The sequence below is a fragment of the Geotrypetes seraphini genome, chromosome 13 (genome assembly GCF_902459505.1).
Source record: "Geotrypetes seraphini chromosome 13, aGeoSer1.1, whole genome shotgun sequence".
NCBI lineage: Eukaryota > Metazoa > Chordata > Amphibia > Gymnophiona > Dermophiidae > Geotrypetes > Geotrypetes seraphini.
The window spans coordinates 1,458,286-1,484,511 of record NC_047096.1 but is presented as its reverse complement, the minus strand read 5'-3'; the positions used below and the strand labels follow the sequence as shown (position 1 = coordinate 1,484,511).

At 44.8% G+C, this 26,226-nt stretch overlaps 1 protein-coding gene and 1 long non-coding RNA gene across 2 annotated transcripts in view; one reads left to right on the top strand and one right to left on the bottom strand.

Annotated features, from left to right (window-relative positions):
* Positions 1 to 1,528: 1,528 nt before the first annotated feature.
* FOXP4 (forkhead box P4) overlaps positions 1,529 to 26,226 on the bottom strand; it is an 87,668-nt gene continuing 62,970 nt past the window's right edge. The window contains exons 7-18 of the mRNA XM_033917779.1: positions 25,976 to 26,105; positions 23,015 to 23,192; positions 19,760 to 19,864; positions 18,899 to 18,986; positions 15,663 to 15,728; positions 14,074 to 14,275; positions 13,916 to 13,992; positions 13,626 to 13,727; positions 9,232 to 9,353; positions 5,241 to 5,307; positions 4,935 to 5,107; positions 1,529 to 4,464 (exon numbers count right to left, since the gene is read on the bottom strand). Coding sequence (XP_033773670.1) covers positions 4,320 to 4,464; positions 4,935 to 5,107; positions 5,241 to 5,307; positions 9,232 to 9,353; positions 13,626 to 13,727; positions 13,916 to 13,992; positions 14,074 to 14,275; positions 15,663 to 15,728; positions 18,899 to 18,986; positions 19,760 to 19,864; positions 23,015 to 23,192; positions 25,976 to 26,105 — 1,455 coding nt within the window. The 3' untranslated portion in view covers positions 1,529 to 4,319. The remainder of the gene's footprint in view (positions 4,465 to 4,934; positions 5,108 to 5,240; positions 5,308 to 9,231; positions 9,354 to 13,625; positions 13,728 to 13,915; positions 13,993 to 14,073; positions 14,276 to 15,662; positions 15,729 to 18,898; positions 18,987 to 19,759; positions 19,865 to 23,014; positions 23,193 to 25,975; positions 26,106 to 26,226) is intronic.
* On the top strand, positions 18,705 to 25,754 carry LOC117347198. Its single transcript, XR_004536743.1, has 3 exons — positions 18,705 to 19,974; positions 22,961 to 23,209; positions 25,472 to 25,754. It is a non-coding gene; the product is annotated as an uncharacterized LOC117347198 (long non-coding RNA).

Genomic DNA, 26,226 nt, shown 5'->3' with positions numbered 1-26,226 from the left:
AAAAGGGATGGTTAACAAGACTAAGAATATTATAATGCCTATATCGCTGTATCGCTCCATGGTGTGACCTCATCTGGAGTATTGCATTCAATTCTGGTCTCTTTATCTCAAGAAAGATATAGTTGTGCTGGAAAAGGTTCAAAGAAGAGCGACCTAGATGGTAAAGGGGATGGAACTCCTCTCGTATGAGGAAAGACTAAAACGGTTAGGGCTCTTCAGCTTGGAAAAGAGACGGCTGAGGGGAGATATGATTGAAGTCTAGAAAATCCTGAGCGGGGTAGAACGGGTATAAGTGGATCGAATTTTCACTCTGTCAAATATTACAAAGACCGGGGACACTCGATGAAGTTACAGGGAAATAGTTTTAAAACCAATAGGAGGAAAGTTTTTTTCACTCGGAGAATAGTTAAGCTCTGGAACGCGTTGCCAGAGGTTGTGGTAAGAGCGGATAGCATAGCTGGTTTTAAGAAAGGTTTGGACAAGTTCCTGGAGGAAAAGTCCATAGTCTGTTATTGAGAAAGACATGGGGGAAGCCACTGCTTGCCCTGGATCGGTAGCATGGAATGTTGCTACTCTTTGGGTTTTGGCCACCATGAGAACGGTGAAAATTGATCTGACCAAGCAAGGCTATGCTTATGTCATTACATTAGTACTTTATTATGGTTTTCTTTCTGTTTAATTTAAATGTAATTTTTAAATTTATTTTTAAGAATTTGTGTATTTTGTGATCACTGTAGACCACTATAAACTGTAAGTCAGCTTTTCAAAATGATTGAGGATTTATTGGCACGTGTTGTACATCCATAAGATCTGAGTTGAGGGTAGAACCAAGTGAGTATAATGACGGATGCGCGAGAGCCAGAGGACGTCTATGTAAAATAAAGTAAATGTGGTGATGGATGGGGGAATGAAATTCCAACACTGAGGCGGAGGAGGAACAAAACCAGAGGTAATGAAGGGGGAGGGGGAAGAGAATAGAGAGAGCCTGAGGTGGGACTTGGGTCAATGGAGCAGAGGTGGTGAGAGCGAGCCCGAAAGTGAGGAGGGAAGGGTGTATGATCCAAAGTAGATGGCCCTCTACTTTTTCATGTCAATGTAGAAGAGGCCCAGTTGTCAGCAATTCAATGCCGGCTCATGTCTGCGTTGAGTACTTCGTATCCAGGCCTATTTATGCAGTTCCCGTAGCTGTTTCAGAGCCCCTAAAAGTGCTTAGCCCTGGGCCCAACTTGCTTCTAGACCTTCTGGTGACATCTGGGTATTATTGCCTGTGATGCATTCATATGCAGAGCTTTGTATAGAGCTCCAGACAGCATGAAATGTTGTAATTAATGAACTATGATCAGAATGTCATGGGGAGAGTCGGATAACTAAATCTGTAACTCTTAATTAAGTAGCGATGCCTCTCAGGGTGTCTCAAATGCATATTCATTGGGGAAATCCCACATTACTGGCCATGTAAACATACAAGTGCCTTTGAATTGCAGCTTTATAACATGTAATGCCAAGAAAGGAAGGCTGGAGAGGCAGCTGTAGTGTCCGAGGTAATTTTTTATTGCATTAATAATGCCACTGTCCATACAGGTTATATCATGCACCTAGAATCTACTGTACAAAGATTTATCGTCTGCCAGACAGACAGACAGAGTCAGAATACAAACAAGACAGCTTTATACAGCAAAGGAAAGCAAGGTACTGGGGCCAGATGTATCCCTCTCAATTCTGCCCCCAACCTCCTTCGAGAAATGACACAAAGTAAAACCCCACATGCCAGGAGCTGCAACGGGGGTCAGCACAGATGCTCAGCAGTTTTAAACAAATGGGTCAACTCTTGTTTTCAGAAGGTCCACGCTCGGTGCAACATTTCACCCTCTACTAACTGGAGATTATCCTGAGTGATCCCAAGCCCAGGGGAATCTATGAACCAGTCAGAACCTGCTGAGAAACTCTGGTACCAGTTTAGAGGTTTCTCTTCAAAGTACAGCAAGCCTACAGGGCATTAGATCCAAAGAGCTTCCCTGAGCCTTGCAACTGATGCCCAACAGCCTCTGTGATTCCAGCATGAAGGAACGCAGAGCAGCTTCCCACTCTGATTTGTAAAATGAGGATCTAAGAAGGTGCTCTGTACAAGTTTCAAGTGCTCTTGCAGTTAGCTCTCCTGAACGAGAGGAGAAGAGCCAAATCCTCTCTCACAGTATCTCAAGGGATTGGGGCTTCGTTTTTATAACCAAACTCAAAGTGGTTCACATACAGGTACTTCAAGTATTTTTTATCTGTCCCAGTGAGTTCACAGTCTATCTAATGTACCTGGGCAGAACATGGGAAACCAACTCTTTCCAGCATGAGATACAGCTGCTCTTCCCTCTGTGGCTATCTGTCATGAGGGGCGGTGGGTACTTTCATCTCTATTCTTGTAGAGCCACTGGAGGAAGTGAAAAAAGTCTAGCCTTGGAGGACAGGTGAAGCGAAAAGGCCCCAGAAGAATGTCGAGTATTTTACATTAAAAGCAATGCAAGAACTTTCCCTTTGAAATCACACAGAAAACAAACCCACCTCTACCATACCACTATGTTTCATTGCCCCTGTTACATTTTGTATATGGATGACGGATTTCTTTTCAGGTCTGCCAGCAGCAGGGTTTTAAGGGTCATATTTCTTCACCACCATGAGCTCCTCTGTGGGCACTTACTGGGCCCGTCGATGTCCTTCATCAGGCTGGAAGAAGCTCCGCTCTTCTCCAGTCTTGAGTTTCACAGAGTTAAAGCAGAGCAGCTCCATTTGTATAGAGCCAGCCCAGTTCTTACCTGAGCCCAGGCTCCTTTCAACAATGGTCTGACAAGCAGATGGGCACTGCTGCTGCCACCTGTAATATGCTAACAAATCACACAACCCACAACCCCTGGTGTGTCTTCTTATCTTTCCAGTACACTGGCAGGTGACATGCATTTATTTACCTGTGCAGTGTGGTGCAGGGATGGCAGCAACAAAAGCTATTAACCCCTAAAGAACTAAGGATGCCTGTCTAATCCCCCTCCCCACAACAGCTCCTTGTAGAAAGCAAACAATTCTAAAATGTGCCCAGTTGGTTTATGTCATCCGCATCGCCCGCTGCTATGCACAAAACCTCTTAACTGGTAAGGCTCTTGCATGGTCCGTGCTCGCACCACCTGCACCCACCAGCCTCAAGGTCTCATTCTTCGAAGGTCCTGTCTTAGCAGCTACTCACTGTCATTTCTATTGAACCACTGTCCTGGTCCAAACCCAGTTACTATACTGCTCAAAGACTGGCAACATGGCGTTCAGCTGGAACTCTAGTGAAGGTATGGTCTAAGCAGGGGGCTGAGCCGAGAAGACTTTTCATGTCATGAATCGTGAAGACGGCAACGTCAAATAATAAATACAAAGAGAATCTTATTTTTGGCATGAATACTGTCCTTCCATCAACAGGGAACATTTAACCCTGCACTGTTGTCCTGAGGTGCCCGAGGCTTGGACCCCACCCCAGGCAACCTCACGATGCTACTGTCAGCTCCCACATCTCTTGGCTCAGACATTGCACATCCAGCTGTCAGCCTCAGTAAGTTTGGATTTGTTCAAGTCAATCTTAGCAGGAGCCAATGCAGAGAGGTTGTTTCAGTGCAGAAGGAGCTCCAGCATCCATCCCTCAAACATCTGCTAGGAAGCGATGGAAAAATGAGATCCTATGGGATTTGTTCCCAGATTCAGGTTTGTGAATGTTTAGCCCTGTGTGACATCCTCATGGTGACCCACAGACATCGATGCTCTTCAGAAGGATGGAGGAATTCCGGATCACCATGCAGAGACAGAAGACAACTACCTCAAGTCCACTTCCAGCGCTTTCCTGTCCAGCATGGGGAAGCAGAAGATGACCGGTACCTGTGCTTACAAACCCACCCAGAATCCACAATGTCCGTAGTGCAAAGGAGGGCTCATCATCTCAGAGATGCAATCTGAAGGAGAAATAGTTCCTTCAAGCAGGAATTGGGAAAAGTGCCCAGCACACAAGTTGTTGCTCTGGGGACCTTGGTGTCAGTAACCATGGCAACAGGAAAACTCCAGCAATGGTCTGGAAAATAATGGATCTGCCAGCTGAAGAGTAGTGGAAGGAAAAAAAGGCCAGCTGTCAGCCTCTCCTGCTGTGCTTTGCTCTCGTGGGCCCCAGTGTCTAACCTATGACTAAGGTCACAAGATGTGAGACCTGTGTGGGAAGGAAGTGTCATGTTCAGACAGGACAGCTGAGGAGGGGCAAGCTGTCACCTTGCCTTGAGTGGAAGTGCTGGAGTAGGAAAGGCCCGGAAGACTTAGGCTAGATCTTCCATGGGTAGATCGTCATCTAGATCCTGGTCATCTGGAATCATCACATTTTGATTCGTGGGAGCCATGAGTGGTGCCACCCTTGTCTCCTCTTCAGCCTCAGCTGGTTCTTCCTTCACATAGACTTGATGGCTGAGAAAGGATAAGTGAAAAAAGTGTTAATCTCTCTTAATAGACGCAGATAAGAAATGCCTAGCCTCTCGTCTCCGACAACGGTCATTCTGAGACACTAGGATTTCAACAGTCTGCTCCCTACTACTCACTCCCACATCTGTCTAGCTTTATGCAACTACCTCAGTTCTACTCTTGGAAAGGACCCCATTTTGTGTAGCAAATTTCACACCTTAACGATGCATTCCCAATTTTGTTTGAAATCTACTACTCATTGGTTTCACAGTGTCCCCTAGTCCTGGTACTAGCAACAGTAATTTACCCTTTCAACTATTAACTGGTTCTCCACCTCCATTCCACTGCCAGCATTCTTCCTTCTCCTGGGACTCAAGGCGGACAGAACGTCCATATTCTTCCCAGCCCTTACTCTGGAGAGCCTCGAGTGCTGCCCTTCTCTGCCTACTTCCCAATGCCCGCCCTGGAGCCCTCACCTGTACTGCTGTGGGGAAGATCGTGGCGGGCTGGCACTGCCGTTGCTGGTCACCTGCTCCACGGTGCTGCTGACATCATCATGAGCCACATGCAGGCCACTGAAGCTGCTGGAGGTCGTGTTCACAAGTGCTGGGTTGCTCAGGAGAGGGAAGTTGCTCTCTGCCAACGCAGCCTGCCAGAGAAAGAGCACAGAAGGAGGGTCAGTGAGATCAGGAAGGGCGAAGCCACCTTCCCAAGTACAGGGTGACCAATGCTGTATGGATGGGAACCCCTGAAGTGACAGTGTGGGAGCAAGAGGTTCCTACCTGGTAACTGGCATTTAGTACTCCATACCCAAGGCCAGAGATCATATTTTTAACTAAAGTTGGACTCCTACAAAATGAAGAAAAAATAAATCAAGCATTACATTCAAGTTACATTTGCAGAAAAAGATCTTCATTTCTTTCCTACTGTTTAAAGCATGCATACTCCACTGCCTTCCCTAAAAAACCCTCCCCCAGGGCACCTTCCTCTCCCTACTAGCAGCAGCCTGATCTCTTTCCTCCCCCTCCCCACTCCCACCAGTCCAAGTTTGGAATTCCCATGGGCTACTGTGAGTTGGGTCTGTAATGTGTACCTGTGAATGCTCATAGATGACCGTTTCAGGTGGCAAGATTTGCATTTCCTCATTTAGAAGCATGGACTAGTGCAGGATGCCCCTTGGATATATAATATTAAAGAAATGTTTTGCTATAGAGCAGTGGTTCCCAAACCTGTCCTGGGGGACCCCCAGCCAGTCAGGTTTTCAAGATATCCCTAATGAATATGCATAAGAGAGATTTGCATATAATGGAAGTGACAGGTATGCAAATCTCTCATATGCATATTCATTAGGGATATCTTGAAAACCTGACTGGCTGGGGGTCCCCCAGGTTTAGGAACCACTGCTATAGAGTGTAGAATGACATTCGACTCCCCCACCCTGTCTCTGATTAGCTCCAATAGGCGAGTATTGTGGGAAGGTAAAGGGTATGGGACTTGATATACCACTTTTTTGTGTGATTTACACAATCAAATGCCTCCATAGGTGGTCTCACATGCAAGCGGTTTACATGGGACAATAAAGTGTTAAGTGACTTGCCCAGTGTAACAAGGAGCTGTGGTGGGAATCAAACTCACAACCTCAGCTGCTCTAACCACTTGGCCACTTCTCTAGGGCATGAGCAGTGTATATGCAATACTGCAATGGCCAGAGACCAACCTTTATGGCAGACTGGCTGGGGAAGGGGGAGCAGAGGGAGTATTGTTTCATTACAGGCAAGGAGAAAGCTGCTGGACTGCACTGAGCAGAGGGGTTGGGAATAGAAGAGAGAAGAACTGATGTTTGGAGGAGACTATCTTGAAGTGGTCATCAATAAAAGAATTGTTGAACTATAAACCATGAATAATAATTAATGCTTTAATCACAGAGTTAATTGTGATTAGCTTTCAGCCCTAGTTGCAAATTGAAATCAGAAGTCCCAGACCTCTGAGAAATTTTGAGCAAGCCCTTCTACGCTCCTCAGTACCATAGGATGGTTATTAACCTGCCTTTAACTCTGCTGATATGGGCCCATGTAATAACACCAGGCTGAACAGAAGAACTGAAGCCCTCCAGCTCCCATTGGTACAAGCCTGGAGATGAAAAAGATGTAAACTCAGGTGTGAGCGCTCTACCGACTTTGATATTTAACACATATCGATTGAAAATAAAAAGTTTTTACAACAGCAAAATATTCTTGGAGAGTTGTACTGTTCTTTTGGATTATTAATTTTTGAAAAGCCTGGGTATTTTTATAGAAATGTTTCAAAGAGAAAATCTACAAAAATCAGCTACTGTGAACATCTACACAGAGGAAGTATCATCATACTTTATAGCTGTTATCTGGGTGGATGATTGAGAAGCAGCAAATTTTGAAAATGTAAGTGTGCTCTATTCCGCCTCTCAATTTAATTTTTATACCTCATTAAAAAACACTCGTACTAAGTTTATGTATCCTTCAGTTAAGAACTGTCGTTACAAGAAATTTTTGAACAGGACACTTGCCTTTCAACTAGGTAAACTGAACTCTTGCTTAAGCACACTTATTTGTCAGATTCTTATAACGTTTTTAGAAAGTTTTTAAAAACACATTTGTTTGAAAAGTTTGTTAAATAACTATGTATTCTTTATCTTGTCATTCATTTTTATTAATTTGATGTAACTTTCACTGATTGTACAATTCTTCTTTGTTGTTAATTGCCTGGACCTTGTGGATGTGCAGCATACAAAAATTAATTTATTATTATTTTATTATTATACGTCTGACAACATTTCTTCTTAATCCAACAAAATATGTATACTGTATGATGAAAGTCCCAGGCAGAGAGGAATTTTTCAGCCAGGGGAAATGGCTTTGAAAATTGCCTCTTGGAAGCCCAGATAAAATGTTTTCCACAAACGTTACAAAAAATAAAGCAAGAAAAATAAAACTTAAAGAACTAGCATATACCAGGATGGTTAAATAGTACCATGAAAAAGGCTATTGAAGCCAAAAGGGCATCCTTTACAAAAATGGAATAGAGGACCAAATAGATCGAGACACGAACATTGTTCAAAATATATATAAAATATTAATAAAGCAGAATAGTCAATTTCAAGAGACTTGCAAAAGAAGCTTAAGCAAATACAATCTTCTTTTTTTTTTTCCAAATAAACGAACAAGCAACCTGTGGAGGAGTTAGCTGCACCATTAGATGATTGGGAGGTAAAAAGGAGAACTCAGAGAAGAAAAGGCCATAGATGAAAAGCTCAATTAATTCTTTGTTTAAATTTGTACAGTGTATGATGTTGAGAGGATACTCACTCAAAGCCAGATTTTATAGGTGATTAATTAGAGGACCTGAAACAAAACAGTATGAATCCGGAAGTGGCACTAGAGCAAACTGATCAACCAAAGAATAGTAAATCCCTAGGGCCTGATGGTATTTACCCCAGAATTCTACATGAACTCTGATACTAATCTATGAATTTGCAAACTTATTTAAATCTACCTCTGTATCTGAGGTCTGGAGGGTAGCCCATGTAATGCCAATTAAAAAAAAAAAGACTCCAAGGGGACCAATTAACTACAGACTGGGAAGTTGGATGTCAGTGTCTGGTAAAATAGTGGAAGCTATTGTTAAGAACAAAGGCCCGGATTCTACAAACGCTGCCTGTAGGTGCCCTGCCAGTGCCTAACTTAAGTGGAAAACTCCATTGAAGTCTGATTAAAAGTGCTTGTAGGCGCCGGAATCGCACCTATGGAGGCGTTTCATGATGCGTAACACCACTGTTGGTGTGGTAAATGCCAGAAGTGGTAATAGGCGTCATAAAGAGCCTCTGTAAGTGCAATTCACATGAAAGGTAGGTGCCCAAAATGTAGGCCTTAAAAACCAGTCCAAAGAGAGGCACCTGCAAGCCAGAGCAGGCGTCCGTAACCTTCACCTAATTTCGAGACACCGTGCTGAAGGGAGTGTGTAGAGGTATGAAAAAGAGGTACAGGGTGAGCAGAGAAAAACAAGACTAATACTGAGCTAGTAAAGTCCTGAGAACTGGAATTTAGCCCAGAAAGATGGCTTCACTGTCTTGCTACAACTCTCTCGAAGATGAGCGGGAGTCCTCCACCTACAGACCTGCCAGTGGGGGGTGCTGTTTCAATATCACATGAGAGACAGACAAACTCTGCAAGAGTTCAGCCCTAGAAATTGAAAACAACATTGAAGTACCACCCCCTAGAGGCTGCCATGCAGTTGGAGGACTCCCACTCAGCTTACAGGGAACAGTGGCTTCAACATAAGAAAAGAACTGCCCGGTTGATGAGGATCTGAGCCCAGGCACCCACCTAGGAGAACCCGCAATACACACATCCAGCACCTGCCTCACCACCGTCAGCTTAAAAATGCCATCACGCACACACCCCATTAGTTTAATGGCATTTCCACACACTTCATAAATCAGACTAATGAATCTTCTACAGCACCAGCCGGTTTAACAATCCTTGGAACAGTTTGATATCGTTAGTATCCTTTCAAAAATATCACTGTAAATAGCTGAGTGAAAAGGGCAGAACCCAGTGTTGATTGGGAACAGAGAGTAGTGGAGATCAGACTCCTCCCCGTGGTGGGGGGATGCTGTGCTGGTGGGGAATGGGGAATGGTGGAAGTGTTGTCTCCGCGGTGGGGAACGAAAGATGGTTGGACAGCACGGAGCATGTAGTGGATATGGGAGCGATTATCTTAGTAACCTTGTACACCCACCCTGTCATCTTTGGCGGTCTTCTCTTTTGGTACTCCTGCTCGTCCACTGTCCACACAGCCCCCTTCACGTTTTCCACTCGCACGAAGCACTTGTGTAGACTCAGGTTATGACGCACTGCATTCTGGAAAGGAGAACAGGACATCATTACACACGTGTGGAGAACTGAATGGGGGGAGGGGGCAGCCCAGGCTATAATTCCTTCAGCTTTAAGTATCCCAGTCCTCAGGCTGCCATAGTTTGGGGGGAGGAGGGGCAGGCAGGCAGCATGCTAGGAGTGCGGGGCAGATGTGGGAGGGACTTGGAGGGGATCTTGCCTCGAGAGGCAGAAGCAAGAATTGTGGATACCCTCCCAAGAGGAAAAGAGATCGAGTACTTGTAGGCGTGGGCTGAAAACTTATTGACCAGATATTTTGAAGAGGTGGTTTATGTTCTACACTGCACTGCAATGCCATGTGTTATGTATTTTGTTTGCTGTACATCACGCAGGGAGGACTGGAGATGTGGTTTAGAAATGTCAGTGAGTCTGTATCCCACTGGCAATATCTGTATGTTGCTAATATCTCATTGAGAGAGTTTATTTGCTATTTTGTTTGTAAAGTTTCACCTATAGTGAAAGATGTCCTTGTTGAGGTTTTTATTGCTGGCCGCCATACATAAAGAAGGACACGGTACTACTCGTAAGGGTCCAGAGAAGAGCGACTAAAATGGTAAAGGGGCTGGAGGAGTTGCCGTACAGCAGGGGTGTCAAAGTCCCTCCTCGAGGGCTGCAATCCAGTCGGGTTTTCAGGATTTCCCCAATGAATATGCATGCGATCTATTTGCATGCACTGCTTTCATTGTATGCTAAAGGATCTCGTGCATATTCATTGGGGAAATCCTGAAAACCCGACTGGATTGCGGCCCTCGAGGAGGGACTTTGACACCCCTGCCGTACAGTGAGAGATTGGAGAAACTGGGCCTCTTCTCCCTTGAAAAGAGGAGACTGAGAGGGGACATGATCGAAATATTCAAGGTACTGAAGGGAATAGACTTAGCAGATAAAGACAGGTTGTTCACCCTCTCCAAGGTAGGAAGAAAGAGAGGATACTCTCTAAAGTTGAAAGGGGATAGATTCCTTACAAACGTAAGGAAGTTCTTCTTCACCAGAGAGTGGTGGAAAGCTGGAACGCTCTTCCGGAGTCTGTTATAGGGGATTCAAGACAAAGTTAGACAAGTTCCTGCTGAACCAGAACGTATGCAGGTTAGGGAAATGGTCTTTGACCTAAGGTCTGCCGCGAGAGAGGAGTGCTGGGCATGATGGACCACTGGTCTGACCTAGCAGTGGTAATTCTTATGTTCTTATATCGATTCCAGTCCTGACTTCTGATGTTCATACCACGAGGGGTGGGGGCTCCTGAGAATCCGACATGGAGTGGTTTTAGCCCTTTGATTATACACATTCAGGAGGGCTGGGTGGGAGGGAAGGGATATGTATTTATTATATCATTTGATGGAATTAGGTGTTTATTTTGTACATTGTTTGATAATATGTTGCACTTGATGTTGGTGCAACATATTGAGGATTGAGCTAAGTTTTTCAAATTGCTGTGCAGAGTTTCAAAGTTTTTTTGTGGACCTTTTTTGGTTTTGGCTCACTTTAGCGTTCCCTGCAGCTTGCCTGTTTTTGGGGGAAGAATGGTGTTTCTCCCTTACTGTGCAGTGTTAAAGTCAGGAGCTTTTTTCAGGCTGAAACCTAGGATAAAACGGGGACTCCAATAAGAATGGCTAAGTGCGATGTATACTTCCATCCCGAAGCTCTGAGATTTCTTTCTTTTAAATGTTGTGATAGTGATACTGATGGACACAGCGAGGAGAAAAGACCTCAAATTCCCCTTTGTTAAAAAAGCAGAGTTGCTGTGGAGGACACAACCCTTGAAAAAGCTTCCAGCGAAACGGCTAGGCCACCGTCGGGCCATTAGACATAAGTGCTCTTCCTGTTTTAGTTTACTACTGTCTCTTGGTTTCATTGGGTCAGACCATTGGTCCATCAAGCCCAGTGGCCAAACCAGGTCCCTAAATACCAGCAACATTCCATGCGTAATCTAATCTAATCCTTGGTCTTAAGGGACTCAAACCGGTTAATAAAACCCAAAGAGTAGCAATATTCCATGCTACGCATCCAGGGCAAGCAGTGGCTTCACCATGTCTTTCTCAATACAGCAATTTTTGCTATATTGAGTCATTTCAGTCAGAAAGATCCCTGTGATTTAGATTTATTTTTTTCCTGAAGAATTTTGGAAAAAAAAATCACAAATACAGGAAACAGAATGTTTGCATTATAAAAATATTTTTTCACATTCTGGGGTCACAGCGAGGTTTTGACCTCATCAGATTGTCATTGCAAAAACTACGGTTTTTTGACTTGACAAAGGGGAATCTGATGTCTTTTCTCCTCGCTGTGTCCATTAGTATCACTATCATTGTGTTTAATGTTGGATACTTGTTTGTGAAGTCCTCTATTTCCTTTTGATTTCTTTTAAATGCTGACATATAGTAGCTAGCTTGAAGTAGACATTTTAAATATGTTTTGCTTGGTTTTCTCCATGTTAACTGCCGTTTTTTGTATATTTCTATTTGCATAAAATGGGGTTGAAAGGCTCCTGTCTACTTAGACCCTGTTAAGCTGGTCATTCCCAGACATTCACTGGTACTTAACTGGAAATGCCACTGATTATCCCCTCTGATTGCCAAAGCAGTAACTGGCTGGGTTATGGAGGGCCTGGGGCAGAGCTGGCACCTAACCAGTTACAGTGATATTCAGTCCACTAACTGGTTTACTGAGCGGAGAAAAATACAACAGCTGAAAGTCCGTCCTAATTTTATCCGCCAAGCTGGACGCAACATGTGTTCCACTAGTCAAAGCGTGGGGTTTACCTCAGCCCGTGGCTGCGAGTGACTTGCAAGTTGCTTCTCGCCACAGGCTGAATAAGTTAGAAGGATAACAGTGACTCAAAATCACCAGTACGTAAGGTTTCAGTTTGCCCCAAATTAAAATGGCTTAACGGTAGCAGAAGTTAACAAGAAAAAAGGCAGAGGGTGTAAAGCTGAAGCCTTTATTCCAGGTTTTATACATTCACGCCCGATATGACCATGTTTTGCCAATGGGGCTGCTTGAGGGGCAAATGGATACCAGTAGGGTGTAAAGTGCACAAGGGAGGGGGACTAGGACATCAGTAAGATACAAATAAAAATTAAAAAAAACCCAGGCCAAACTCCACTAAGGGAAAAAGGTGGCATTTCTGTGATTACATTTATATATTATTTTGTACCTGGGGCAAAAGAGCTGCCCAGGTTCTTAGACCACCGGACAGATGGACAGACAGGGAAAATGCTTGAGTGCCTGATCTGCGTTGGGAGAATGGGCTACGGATGTGCACACAGACCTTGGCTTTGCTCTTCTCCTATCTGCCCGACTCTGCTCTCATCAGCAACTTTAATTTGCCTTTAATTAAATGCTCTGTATTTTTCAGACTCAGTTGCTAATCCAGAAGGCGGCTGAGCTGCAGCGGAGTCTCCCCAGGCTGGAATTACAAGCAGCCTAATCACCCAGCACTGCTGGGCATCTCATTTCCCTCTATTAAGTCTTCAGGACACTCAGCTTTGCAAATGAGAATGACCCCAATTTCAGAGAGACGACCTCACAGGGGGTTTAATCCAAGCCCTCATTTGTGATGAGAGACTAATTTGTTACACTAAAACATTATGAGCAATTTAAAAGGTCAAACAGGGGTCACACAAATAACGGAGCTGACCAAGACGCAAGGATGCTGGTATGGAAGGCAGTGGGGGGGGGGGAAGCAAGGCCAGCCCCATCCCCAGCACATTCACTGCAATACAGCAAAGCAGCCAAAATGGTAGACAGATGGGGGGGGGGGGGTAGGGTTACCCCTTTGAAAAATGATTACCTGGAGGGACTGAAACGTGTCTCTGGGAAGGGCACAGCAGGCAGCATGCGATACAGACCCCCCAGGCAGGAGATTTCTTCCTCAGTCCCTCTCTCACTCTGCGTCCTGGCACACGAGGCCTTCTACACAGGTTCCTTCACCCAATCGAGAGCGGTCTGGATTTTCCACACCAGTTGGATCAAAAACCAACCAGCAGAATTCTGGGAGATTAACCCAAGAGGAATGTTTGGGAAGAGCTGAAATGAAGCTTCCAAGCTGATCTGGGAAACTATGGCGTCCACTAGCTCTCTGCCTGCCATGTGGCACTTTGTCTCTTTGGTGGTATAAATCAATCACTAAACACCTTTTGTATAACCTGAGAATTTACCACTGACAGACATGATGAGAGCAAGGGCTTGGCTGCCCCCCCTTACCATCCCTGCTATTACACCCTTCTGCCACAGTCTCACCTTCCACGTGGCCGTGTTTCTCCGGAAGTACGCAAACATGCGTGTAAACCAATTGTAGATCTCATTCAGTGTCAGTTGCCGGTCTGAGGTCTCCAGAATGGCCTGTAACAGGAAAAATACAATCTCAGGTCCCCACGCTTCAATACTTCAGGAAGCATCCGTGCCAGAGAAACTCCCCTGGTTGGTGCCAGGTTAACTGGGCAGCTGGCAGAGGTTAAAGCGATACAGAACTGTGCAGGATGAGACAGTCTCATGTCATAATGCAGTCCAAAAGAAAGAAAGCACCTGACCTGACGAATTAGCGAAGCGTAGGTGAAGGGAGGTCGCACATCTGCATTTTTGTAAAACTCATGGTTCTGTGCAAGCTCTGAAAAGAGAGAGAGATGGAGAGATGAGCACATGGACTAGCGAGACAGGCGGGAGGGTGAGGCGGGAGCAGCCAGTCTACCTGAAGAGAGAGGTGAGCAGAGCTTGTCCGTAGTCCTCCTGCGAACGGGTCCCACAGAGTGCAGTGTGGAGGAACTGATGACAGATGGGCCTTGCCGTAGGGGGGTGATGGGAGCCGTAGCTGAGGTGGGGGGGTGAGGCAAGCCGTCGGGAAAAGAGTCAGCAGCGTTCTTGGAGAGTGTTGCGCTTGAGACCAGGTTCAGCTGCAAAGAGACAGTGGAAAAAAACAGAAGCCTCAGATACCCAAGATGATAAAAAGTGTGAAAGAGTGAGAGCAAAGGGGAAGGTCACAAACTGGCTCAAAAGTCTTTGGCTAATTAAGATTTATTGAGTAATAACCCAGAGAGAAGCTGGCAGCTAATCCAGATTGCAAGCGTCTTGTTCACATGCCTAAGCGTAAAATGGTGCCTTTCCTATACATGAACGTAGATGCCTCCTTCCTTTACAAGTCTAGCCGGGTGAATGCGCACTTCAGCCACAAAGCTGCAGATACAAGCGTAATTTTCTGTATTCTAGAAGTTCTGCGCAAGCGCTCTGTCCCCGTGTGCACGCCGTGTAAGCTAAGCGGCTGTTTGCAGGAGAGTGCCGAGGCACCATTTTGGCATGAAATGTGCACATCCATAAATGCTTTATTTGAAACATTTATGCTGTCAGTGGGTGTATATAGGCTACCGCCTGTGTAACAGAGCTGGCCCCATGGTGTGGGAGCAGGTGCACATATGTTAGGATGAAGTCCACTAGACTCTAATCACTTAAGCACCATGAGGTTCATGGTCTGGGGAAGTGTCCCTGCGTGAAACTGGACGTCTGCTCTCCCAGTCCACATACCTCTAGGACAGGATTATTCTTTGCAGCCCATTTAAAACTCCTATGAATGCATAGGAGGCAGCATGCTGGTCACCAACTGGAGGACTTAGCTAGGTACTTGGGACCCTGCGTTGGCCTCTGTTGGAAACAGGATGCTTGGTCTGTCCCAGAATGGCAGTTCTTATGTGAGCCGAGTATAGGACAATGAAGCCATTGTGACATCACTGATTAGGTTGGCTCTTAGGCATTGGTGGAATGAGGCATTATGACATCACAATCTCAGTTCTGGAATGTTGCTACTACCTGTATTTGGGGTTCTGCCTGGTACTTGGGACCTGGGTTGGCCACTGCTGGAAACAGGATACTGGGCTTGATGGACCAATATGGTGAGTCTTATGACCATAGAGGGGGAGGGGGTGCAAGGGGGCCATACTCTACCTTCTGGTAAATAAGGAACTGACCTGGGCAAAACCTCTCTTGGAAGCCATTGAATCAGCACATTCAAAGGCCCTTCCTTATCATTTGAGCCCTACATATTCCCACAGCCTCCTCCACCCAGGAATCAGGACCCCTCTAGCACAGAGGGAAAGCAAAGGCCGCAAGTCTGAGCTCCACAGAAATTAGGTTTCAAACAGAGCTGTCATATTTCAGTTGGGCACTGCAACTCTTCATTCTGATGACGCCTTTCGGTGCTCTCTTGGACAGTAAACTGGGCTTGCGCTGGAAGGGTCTTGCTGGAAAAGCTATCTTTGAGCCCTGAGATGGGCTGGCGCTGGTGCTTACAGGCTGCGAGGGTCTCATGTGCAGATGTGTCATCATCGCTTGGAGGCGTTCACTCTCCTTAGCCAGCTGTGGAAAAGCAGAAGCAACAGAGTCAGTCACTAACGTCTCACCACAAAACAGGCCTCCCACTTCCCACAAGCCACACTAGAGGTGGTCCCTCTGATCTGCCTCAGCCCCTCCATGACTGACTAAAGAGGACTGCGAAGAATTACAAAGGGACCTGAATAAACTAGGGGAATGGGCGACGAGATGGCAGATGAAGTTCAACGTTGAGAAATGTAAAGTACTGCATGTGGGAAGCAGAAACCTGAGGTACAACTATACGATGGGAGGGATGTTATTGAATGAGAGTACCCAAGAAAGGGACTTAGGGGTAATGGTGGACATGACAATGAAGCCGACGGCACAGTGCGCAGCGGCCGCTAAGAGAGCGAATAGAATGCTGGGTATAATCAAGAAGGGTATTACAACCAGGACGAGAGAAGTTATTCTGCCGTTGTATCGGGCGATGGTGCGCCCGCATCTGGAATACTGCGTCCAATATTGGTCGCCGTACCTTAAGAAGGATATGGCGATACTCGAGAGGGTTCAGAGGAGAGCGACACGTCTGATAAAAGGGATGGAAAACCTTCCATATGCTGAGAGATTGGAGAAACTGGGTCTCTTTTCCCTGGAGAAGAGGAGACTTAGAGGGGATATGATAGAGACTTATAAGATCATGAAGGGCATAGAGAGAGTAGAGAGGGACAGATTCTTCGAACTTTCGAAAAATAAGAGAACAAGAGGGCATTCGGAAAAGTTGAAAGGGGACAGATTCAAAACAAATGCTAGGAAGTTCTTCTTTACCCAACGTGTGGTGGACACCTGGAATGCGCTTCCAGAGAATGTAATAGGGCAGAGTACGGTACTGGGATTTAAGAAAGGATTGGACGGTTTCCTGCTGGAAAAGAGGATAGAGGGGTATAAATAGAGGATTTCTGCACAGGTCCTGGACCTGTTGGGCCGCCGCGTGAGCGGACTGCTGGGCATGATGGACCTCAGGTCTGACCCAGCAGAGGCATTGCTTATGTTCTTATGACTGACTAACAAGGTGGCACCCAGCGAGTGCTGTCCCAGAGTGGCCCATTCCAACTCCTAGCAGTCTGTCTCCTCCCCCTGAGTGCATCTTGCAAGGGGCAGCCAGCTGTGCCACAGTCTAGGAGGTAACATCCCTAAAACCGGTCTGGTATGAATTCAGCAGCCACAGTCACAGAAGCACCAGAGCTTAAGAACTTAGCACAGATCAGCTTTTCTTCGCATCTAGAAATCAAACACGGACCCAGCAGCACACTGGGGAGGGGACACAATGAGCCTAGTCAATGTGTCTGTGTTCAGCATCTCCCTGTCCTTCCCCCCCAGCTACTCAGTGGCTTCCCCTTCCCTTTCTTACCACCTCCACAATCGGTGACGGGACTAAAGCGCGCTGGACAAAGACGCTAAGACAAATGCGTGCAGGACGTCAGCATTCCGGATTAAAAGGTAACTTTAAAGTGCTCCGAGGGGGGGGGGGACCTCCCCACTTTACTTAGAAGTGTTGCCGCTGCTGTTGGGGGGGGGGGAACCCTCCACTTACAGAGGAAACTGTAATTTTTCATTAAAACACTGGGAAAAATTACACTTTCCTCTCTAATGGGGGGGTTTCCCCCAAACCCCCCAATGGCAGCGTCAACACTTCTAAGTAACATTGGGGGGTTCTCCCCCCCCCCCTCGGAGCGCTTTAAAGTTACCTTTTAATCCGACGCGCTGACGTCCTGTCATTTGTCATTTGTCTTATCGGCTTTGTCCTCACGCGCTTTCGCCTATAAACCTCACAATCGCACTGGTGTGGCAGTCAGTTTGCCAACACAAGAAATTATTCACAGACCAAGAAGGGAGAAAAGAACCAGATGTCCGGGAAAACCTGGACATGTCCTCTGTCCGGGTGCCCCGATGGATTTTCGAAACTCGGAAGTCTGTCCTGAGCTAGGGGACGCATCTGAAGGTCCTCCGAGCATATGCGATGTGATGTAATGATGTCAGACGCATGCGCGCACACTCAGACGTAGCCCAGACTTGGGGACAAAGAGATGAGGGCCGGGCCACCTGTTCTCTTTTTTTCATTAAGAAATCTGGTGGCCACTCATTCCAAGAAGGAAAGAACCTCACAGTCTGTCAAGGCCCCAACACAGTTGGTCAAAAGTCACCCCCCAAAATGAGTTTATGGTTTTCATCACTCCCCCTCCTACTTCCTGTTTCAGAAGGAGCAGGACCTGGTGAGTCTTGAGCATGCTGAACATGACATGTGCTGTGTCAAGAAGGTAACCGACATCTGTTGTCATCACCGAGGGAAGAGAAGCAAAGAACAGGCAGATGCTGGAGGGACCTCACGGGAAAGGAGATGCTGGAAAATGGGGAAATGCTAAGTGTGAGGGGGAGGCGTATGTTTAAATGTCCAGCTCTGTCTGCCATGACCACATCTCACTCACCAATGAGCCAATCCCTCCCCCATCTTCTGTTACATAATGCTCCCTTCAGTCCCCCCACCTCACGGAAAGTCTCTCATGCCATGTACACATCTCTCTCCCTCCCCCAGGGACATTCGCTGCAGGACTCCCCCCCCCCCATTTGCTTCAACCTCCTATGGAGCTTCAGTGAGAATTAAATCCAGTCCCCCAGGTCCCTCTTCCAGAGCCATCAGATGAACAGCCAACGCTGCTCTGCAGTACCAGCCTCGCTCTCTTTACAACAGACACGTCTCCCCCTGCGATGCTGACACCTTCGGCACACACACAGCGGGGGCTTCAAGCTGAAAACTTATAATTGGTGGTTGGGATGGCAGCTTCTCTTCTCTGTGTCCTTGTCTTCGACGTCTCCCTCCCTCATTTATTTAACTCTTGGCAATAGTTTAGCAAATGATTGTGAAATGAGCTAAGATCCTAAAACAGCAGCACAGGGCAGCTTCCTGTCATGGGAATCTGCAGCCCCTCCTTACCCTCCCTCTACATCTCCTCATTCCCTATCCTTGTCAAAGAGGTTCACTTCTAAAGTCCTGCAAGAGATCAGAGCTGCGGGTTCCTACCTGCCACACATCAAAAGCAGGAATAAATGGTCTTGTCCTGGGCATCTGGCTCAGGGAAAGGAGAGAATCCCATCCCAACCCGATTGCTGGCGATCCCAGTCACACAAGGTTTCTGGTACCTGGTTCTGATGTGACATACCTGAATCTCCAGCTGTTGGACAACCTGCATTTGGACCCGGCACTGGGCTGTACTGCGATCATCAAGGGCGTGATCTGTATTGAGGTGTCTGGAGGGGGGGGGGAGAAAAAGCAAAGAATCCAGTTATTCAGTGAAAGGGATCGAGGTCACCCTTTCCATCCCCAGAATTCACTTATACAAAGTGAGAGGCTAACCCCTCCCCCCCCCCATGGAGATAGGGTTGTGGGTGGCTGAGGCAGGAGGGAGTGGGCTTTCCTCCAGCTGATTTCTTTTTTCTTAAAGTTCAGAGCTGTGTCAGGGCTTCCCCTGCTGGCTCTGCGCATTGCCAGTCGCTTTCTTCAACGACTGATCAGATGGGATTATGGTGGACCTCCACGAAACTCATTTGCATGCAAAACTGTTTCAACATCTATCGCCGTTTTCACATCAGACCATTTACTGGCACCACAGCGACCCACAGGATTTTAACAGCGATTTTGGAGCATCTGGGCCACAAGGGGTATCTAATCCCTTCCTCAATCCCAGGTATGGGGGAATGTGTGAACAGCCAGAAATATGAGCAGCCTCAGACACGCAATCAGATGTGGAAAACAGAGGAGGAGGAGGAAGACGACAAGACGTCTTCTTATGGCATTTTAAATCACCACCTTAGAAACAGAGGCTGTTGCTTTCGTTGATGTCTCAGCTAAAATCCCAGGTGCAAAGAGATCTAATTGCAAATGAACTAATTAAGTAAACCTCTGATGAAGCGTGAAAACAACTTATTTGACCCTGGTGCTAGCAGAGTTAATCAGTTATAAGAGACTTACAAGTCATGCCCCCAGCTCTAGGCCCCGCCCAAGTCAGCCTTCCGTCACCTACTTGATAAACTGCGCCATGTCCTCGCAGAGCGCCTCACAGCCTGGCCACTTGCATTCTCCGTGACCAAACAAGGGGTGGTTGCTGCAGTTCTCTTCGTGTGCTGAGCTGTCAAAGAAGAACAGAGATACAAATTCAGCCACACCCTGCACACTCAGGGGATCATTACAAAAATGCATTTTCCACTTGTAAAAGTGGGGAAAACAGTTCCTCTAAATGTAAGTACGACACACTGAAAGCCAATGCCTTGGAACAGATGCAAATTCTAATCTAATCTGAATCGCTCAAGGCGATTTACAGTCAAATATATATAGAGGAAGGCATGACGCAGTGGTTAGAGCACTCTGAGGATGTGGGTTCAAATTCCACACTGCGCCTTGTGACCCTGGACAAGTCACTCAATCCTCCATTGTCCCAGGTATGACTGATTGTAAACTGCTTATTTATTTATTTAAAAAGTTTACAAACCGCTTAGATTCAAAGCGGTGTACAGAATAACATCTATCGTATTAAAACAAACCAAATATCCATAAGATAGACGAAGTTAACAGATAAATACCTATAATAAATTACAGTTACATTAGTGTGACACATTACCTACGGAGATTTCAAGTTCACACACAGGCAATTTACAAGAGAAACTGAGGCATTAACATGTGATTTATCAAGTCAATTGGTTTGGTTTGCTACATTGCGAGGGTTGGTTAACGTGATGAGGATTGTGGCTCATTCTTAGATTTGAGGGTGAGGTTTCATTGCTGGGTTGTAAGGATTTGTCAAACATTTCCGTTTTTTCCAAAGGTTCAGGCCTTATGGTTGTATGTTTGTTAAACTTTATAAACCGCCTTTACTGACGAGCAAGCCAAAGCGGTGTCCATAATTAAACAAACATTTAGAAAAGGAATGCCCAAGAAATACACTCACACTTTCATCAAAATAATAAATAAAATGCAATATAAAATTTAAAAAAAACTTCACAGTTCCTGAGAAACCGACATTCCCTGGCTACATAAGTTGTATTTGACTGCTTTGGATGAGGGTGAGGTGAAGAAGCAGCTGAGGGTCTGTTTGCCAATGAACACAGCCGCAAATGTTGCCATTAGAAAAACCGGAAGTTTTTGAAATATTATGTTCTCTGGTATGAAATGCACCTTTCGCTGGGATGCCAATAACCCTTATTAATACCCATGAACACACGACACATGTGTCAGTTCAGAACCATCAGGAAAAAGATATTTCTTTCTTTTAAGGCAATTCGGTGCAAAAACAGACTTTTCTACATGTACTCAGAAATATTGATTTTTGTGGTTTGCTCTGTCAAAGTTTGGAGACTTTTGAGAGATTGTTAGCATTTTTTAAAAATTATCTGCAGTGTTTATTTTTACTTTTTTGCTTTAACCTATTGGTATGCATTACTATAGGTTATGTAAATGACAGACCTTTTATTAGGGAAGTGCTTATTCTTGGGATAAGTTTCCAAGTTTATTAAAAATTTGATATCCTGCCTTTTCAAAATTCAAAGCGGCTTTATATAAGAATTAAACATAAACAAGCCACACACCGGACTTACTAAAAACTGACCTTAACAGACTGACACAAGAGGAATGGTGAAGAATGACAAATTAAAGGGAACTGAAAGGTAAATTAAAAGATCCTTAAAAGGACCATCATACAACAAAGGCATCTTTAAAAAGAAACATTTTAAGGCTAGACTTAAAATTATCCAATAAATTGGAGCAGAGTTCCACAGCGAGGGGGCTGTAATGGAAAAAATGCCATTTCTCATGGTGTTAATATGTCTTAAGGAGAGAATTTTGGGTAGATGATCAACGAGACTCAAAAGTCTATAAATTCAGGCTTAACTGCTTTTCTGGTTTTGAATGTCAACAGCAGCATCAAGTCTGCTTTACTCTTGGGATCTTCCCAGGTACTTGAATTGGCCACTGATGGAAACAGGATACTGGGCTTGATGGGCCTTTGTTTGTTGGTCCTAGAGTGGCTCTCTCCAAAAGCTTGAACCTAAAAAGATCAGTCGACCCTATCCAAGGCCTTTTCTGTACTTATAGGAAGAAACCACGTGGGGCATTGGCCTACGTTGTCGCTGTCCCTGTCCCATTCCTGTAATTTCTGCCTTAACCGCACAAGCCTTGAACACTTAGGATTTTAAAGTGTTTAAGGATTGTGCAGATGAGGGCGGAGCTTAGGCATTGGTGGAATGAGGCATTATGACATCACAATCTGAGCTCTAGAATGTTGCCACTTAGGAGTTTAAAAGCATTTGAGGCTTGTGCAGATGAGGGCGGAGCTTAGGCATTGGTGGAATGAGGCATTATGACATCACAATCTGAGCTCTAGAATGTTGCCACTTAGGAGTTTAAAAGCATTTGAGGCTTGTGCAGATGAGGGCGGAGCTTAGGCATTGGTGGAATGAGGCATTATGACATCACAATCTCAGCTCTAGAATGCTGCTACTTAGGGTTTGAAAGTGTTTGAGGCTTGTGCGGATGAGGACAGAGTGTGTGGTGCAGTGGCTAGAGCTAGAGCCCCAGCGCCCTGGGGTTATGGGTTCAAAACCCCCCACTGCTCCTTGTGACCCTGGGCAAGTCACTTAATCCCCAAATATCATATACAGGAATGAGAAAGAAAAAAATCAAATTCCAACTCTAATACCTTTTTCCAATGTTGTTTTGAAATAGACATTTCAATGAGCTTGTGTCTATTTCAAAATTTCAAAACAACATTGGAGAAAGGTATTAGAGTTGAAAGTCACTTAATCCCCCAGTGCCCAAGGTACATTAGATAGAATGTGAGCCTGCCGGGACAGATAAGGAAAAATGCTTGAGTACCTGAATAATTTCTCATCCGCATAGAATTGTAGGATATGCGGACTATAAATAATAAAATAAAAAAAAATAAAATAAAGCTTGCAGGAATGGGAAAGGGACAGGAAAAGAACTCGCTGGGACGGTGAAAAATTTGTCCCCGTGTCATTCTCTAGTCTACATCAATACTCCAGATAAAAGCAACACACACAATATATAATCCCAACAAAACTTGCAATATATAGAAAAAGGAAAAGGATCTTTAACAAAATTATATAGTTTAAATGTTGTTTTTGGATATATTTAGCATTCCAAGGACTGATTTTTCTAGTTATTTTATTTTATTGGTTGTAGTAATTTTTCTATTTATTTTATTTTGTAGTAATTTACAATGCTGTTTTGGATTGAACATACACCTGGCGTGGTAGTCACTTACCTGTCCTTCCGTGGGCTTAACAGGCTGCTCTGGCCATTGGCTAGTGTGAGATGGGACATGTTTGGTGAGATCTTGCTGGAGGTAGAGCTGCTGGTAATGGTGGTTAGATCCACATCGTCTACAGACTGGGTGCCTATCACTTCTTTCCAGAGCTGCTGAAGGTCCGACGGGCAGATGGCTACATGGAAATGGCAGGTATTAAATGAACCCCAAAAAGAAACTGGAGACACCAGAAAATAATAGATTTCATTAAAACACACACGTCAGTCTTGTCATAAAAATGGAATTAGCTGGCTTCAAACAATATTATTTCTGGCCAGGGCTGCCTCCACCACTACGCAAACCACTTGTCCATCTAGGCAGCAGCACAATTTGGGGGGTGGCAGTCAGCATATTAACAGAAGACCTACACATGAAAGACAGGAAGAGATAATAGTTACTGCAGATGGGCAGACTGGATGGGCCATTTGGCCTTTATCTGCCATCATGTTTCTATAACCATAAAGCTCTTTGACCTCACAATGCAGTGTAAAGAGCCTTAGCCTATAGGAAGAGGAGATGCAAATGTTAAGATTCTTAGCCAATAGGGAGAGGAGGAGATGGTGGATGCTGCGGATGGGCCATTTGACCTTTATCTGCCATCGTGTTTCTATGACCTCACAATGCAGGTGTAAAGAGCCTTAGCCTATAGGAAGAGGAGATGCAAATGTTAAGAGCCTTAGCCAATAGGGAGAGGAGGAGACGGTGGATGCTGCGAATGGGCCATTTGGCCTTTATCTGCTATCAGGTTTCTATGACCTCACAATGCAGGTGTAAAGAGCCTTAGCCTATAGGAAGAGGAGATGCAAATGTTAAGATTCTTAGCCAATAGGGAGAGGAGGAGATAGAGGATGCTGCAGATGGACCATTTGGCCTTTATCTGCCATCAGGTTTCTAGGTTTCTTCATGGGTGATCAAGGCCCTACAGGACCACCATTAATCTTCAGTAGACTCACTAAGTCCACCCTTAAGAAAGGGGAGGGGAGGGAGAGAAGTAATGGTGCTGGTTGTGGTGGGGGTGGGAAGGAAAAATGGCTGAAGGTTTGTCTAGGATGTCAGATACCCTTGGGTCAGCCTTGCACCTGACACTGTCTCTTATCAGTATCTTAATTCCATTTTGCACTTGGATCGGATTTATTCTTCTTGATTAACTGCTGTTGAGTCTATTTAAAGCCTAGAAATACAAAATCCGTCATCATTCACTATGATGCCTATTACATCAGCATATTGCTCGTACAATAGCCAAACAGTAGCCGCGAACCAGTTAATGGTCTGCAGGACCCTTATTTTTCTTTCATTATGATATGCTAATCAAACACTACAGTTCTTAGTGCTGTTTTCAGCAGTTTCAGCCATCAAAACACTTGCCAAACTGAAAATTCCACATATGAAAAAGCTCAACTTCTAGTCAAGGCTAATTTAATTCGATCAAGACCAGGCAACAGAAACTGCTCCTTTTGAAAGGAGGGCAGAGATTTCTGTGGCAGTATTTCATTAACTTGTTTGTCAAGTACAATGGAGATTTTAAATGCCAAGCTTTAAAAATTATACGCAGCTACTTAAACTTAATTTGCTGGTCCACAGGCAACCAATGAAGTTTATACAGCACTGGAGTGATGTGATCTGTTCTGGCCACAGTATTTTGAACCAACTGTAACCGATGTACATTGGCCTAATTTAGGCCAAGAAAAAGGGTATCACAGTAGTCAAACTACATGTTATAAAGCAGTGGTCTCGGGGGAACACATGCGGCCCGCCAGGTACTATTTTGAGGCCCTCAGTATTTTTATCATAATCACAAATCACAAAAGTAAAATAAAACAGTTTCTTGATCATATGTCTCTTTAGCTATAAATTAAAATATTATTATTAAGACTTACAGCCTCTTTTACGGCCCCAAAGCCCATAGAGATTTAAAGAGCTTCGGGGCTGTTGCCACGCGGCTTTGTAAAAGAGGCCGTTAGCCAAAAGGAAAGATTTATAAACTATAAAGAGTTTTACCTCATGCAAAATTGTCATTTCTTTAACAAGACATTAACTATTTTTTGAGGCCAAAATGTGGCCCTGCAAAGGGTTGGAGTTGGAGCCCACTGTTATAAAGCCATGCATTAACTTTGTGCGATTTTCCAATTCTAGGATTGGTTTTAATTGGCGCAACCTATGTAGTCGGTAGGAACTCGACTTTACAACATGATTGATTTAGAGACAAAAACTTAAGTTGGAATCACAGTGAAAACAGAAAACAGTTATATTAGAAGAAATCTGTATTACTTCAGGAAAAGCTCAAGGTTTTTGTGACGAAATGAGATCCACATTGTTGACGTTTTATCAATATTGAGTATCAAGTTTTGCTCAAACAGCCAATTACTTAGTTGACTAAATTTACTATTAAATTCAAATTTCTTTATATCTTGACAGTTCAGCAAAGAGGATCTACCAGATATCGAGTAGTTCAAAAGAACTGGGGATAACAAGGATCCCTGGGGAACTCCAGGACGATGATTTATATTTCCAATACACAGAACAAGAACGATTAGAAAAACAGGACATGAACCATTTTAATACTGTTGATCTTACGCCTACTTCTCCGAGTCTAACCAACAACTTATAGTGGGAAACACTTATATCTATATAAAAAGACACACTTTTTCTTTACATCTATTATAATTTTCTGAAATAAATCAAAATGTTCTACAATTTATTTTGAGGTATTTGTATGATATATTTTGTAGAATGTAAACTTATATTTTGAAGTACATTTGAAAGTTCCATGTATGTATCAAATGGAGCCAGGATTGGATGTAAAAGAGCAAAAGAGGCAGAGTGGGGGCGGGGTGAGGCAGAAAAGAGGAGGACAGTGGCAGAAAGGAAGCATCGGAAGGGTGGGGGCAGATAAAGGAGAGCTTATGAAAGGTTTGTTACCTTGAGGAAGGCTCTGCACTGGGACAGAGCTTTGTCCTGATGGAAGGCTCACCAACCCTTGTCGCTGCAGATTTATCAGGTGCTGCTGGAAGAAATGTTGTTGGAAGTTCAACTGTTTCTTCCCTAAGGGCTGTAGTAAGAGAAATGGATCTCAATCATTCATTGGCGTTGACCATGGGGACAGAAGGAGAAGCAAAACTCCAAGACCCGATTACCCCACTATCCCAGCTGAACCCCCCCCCCAAACACAT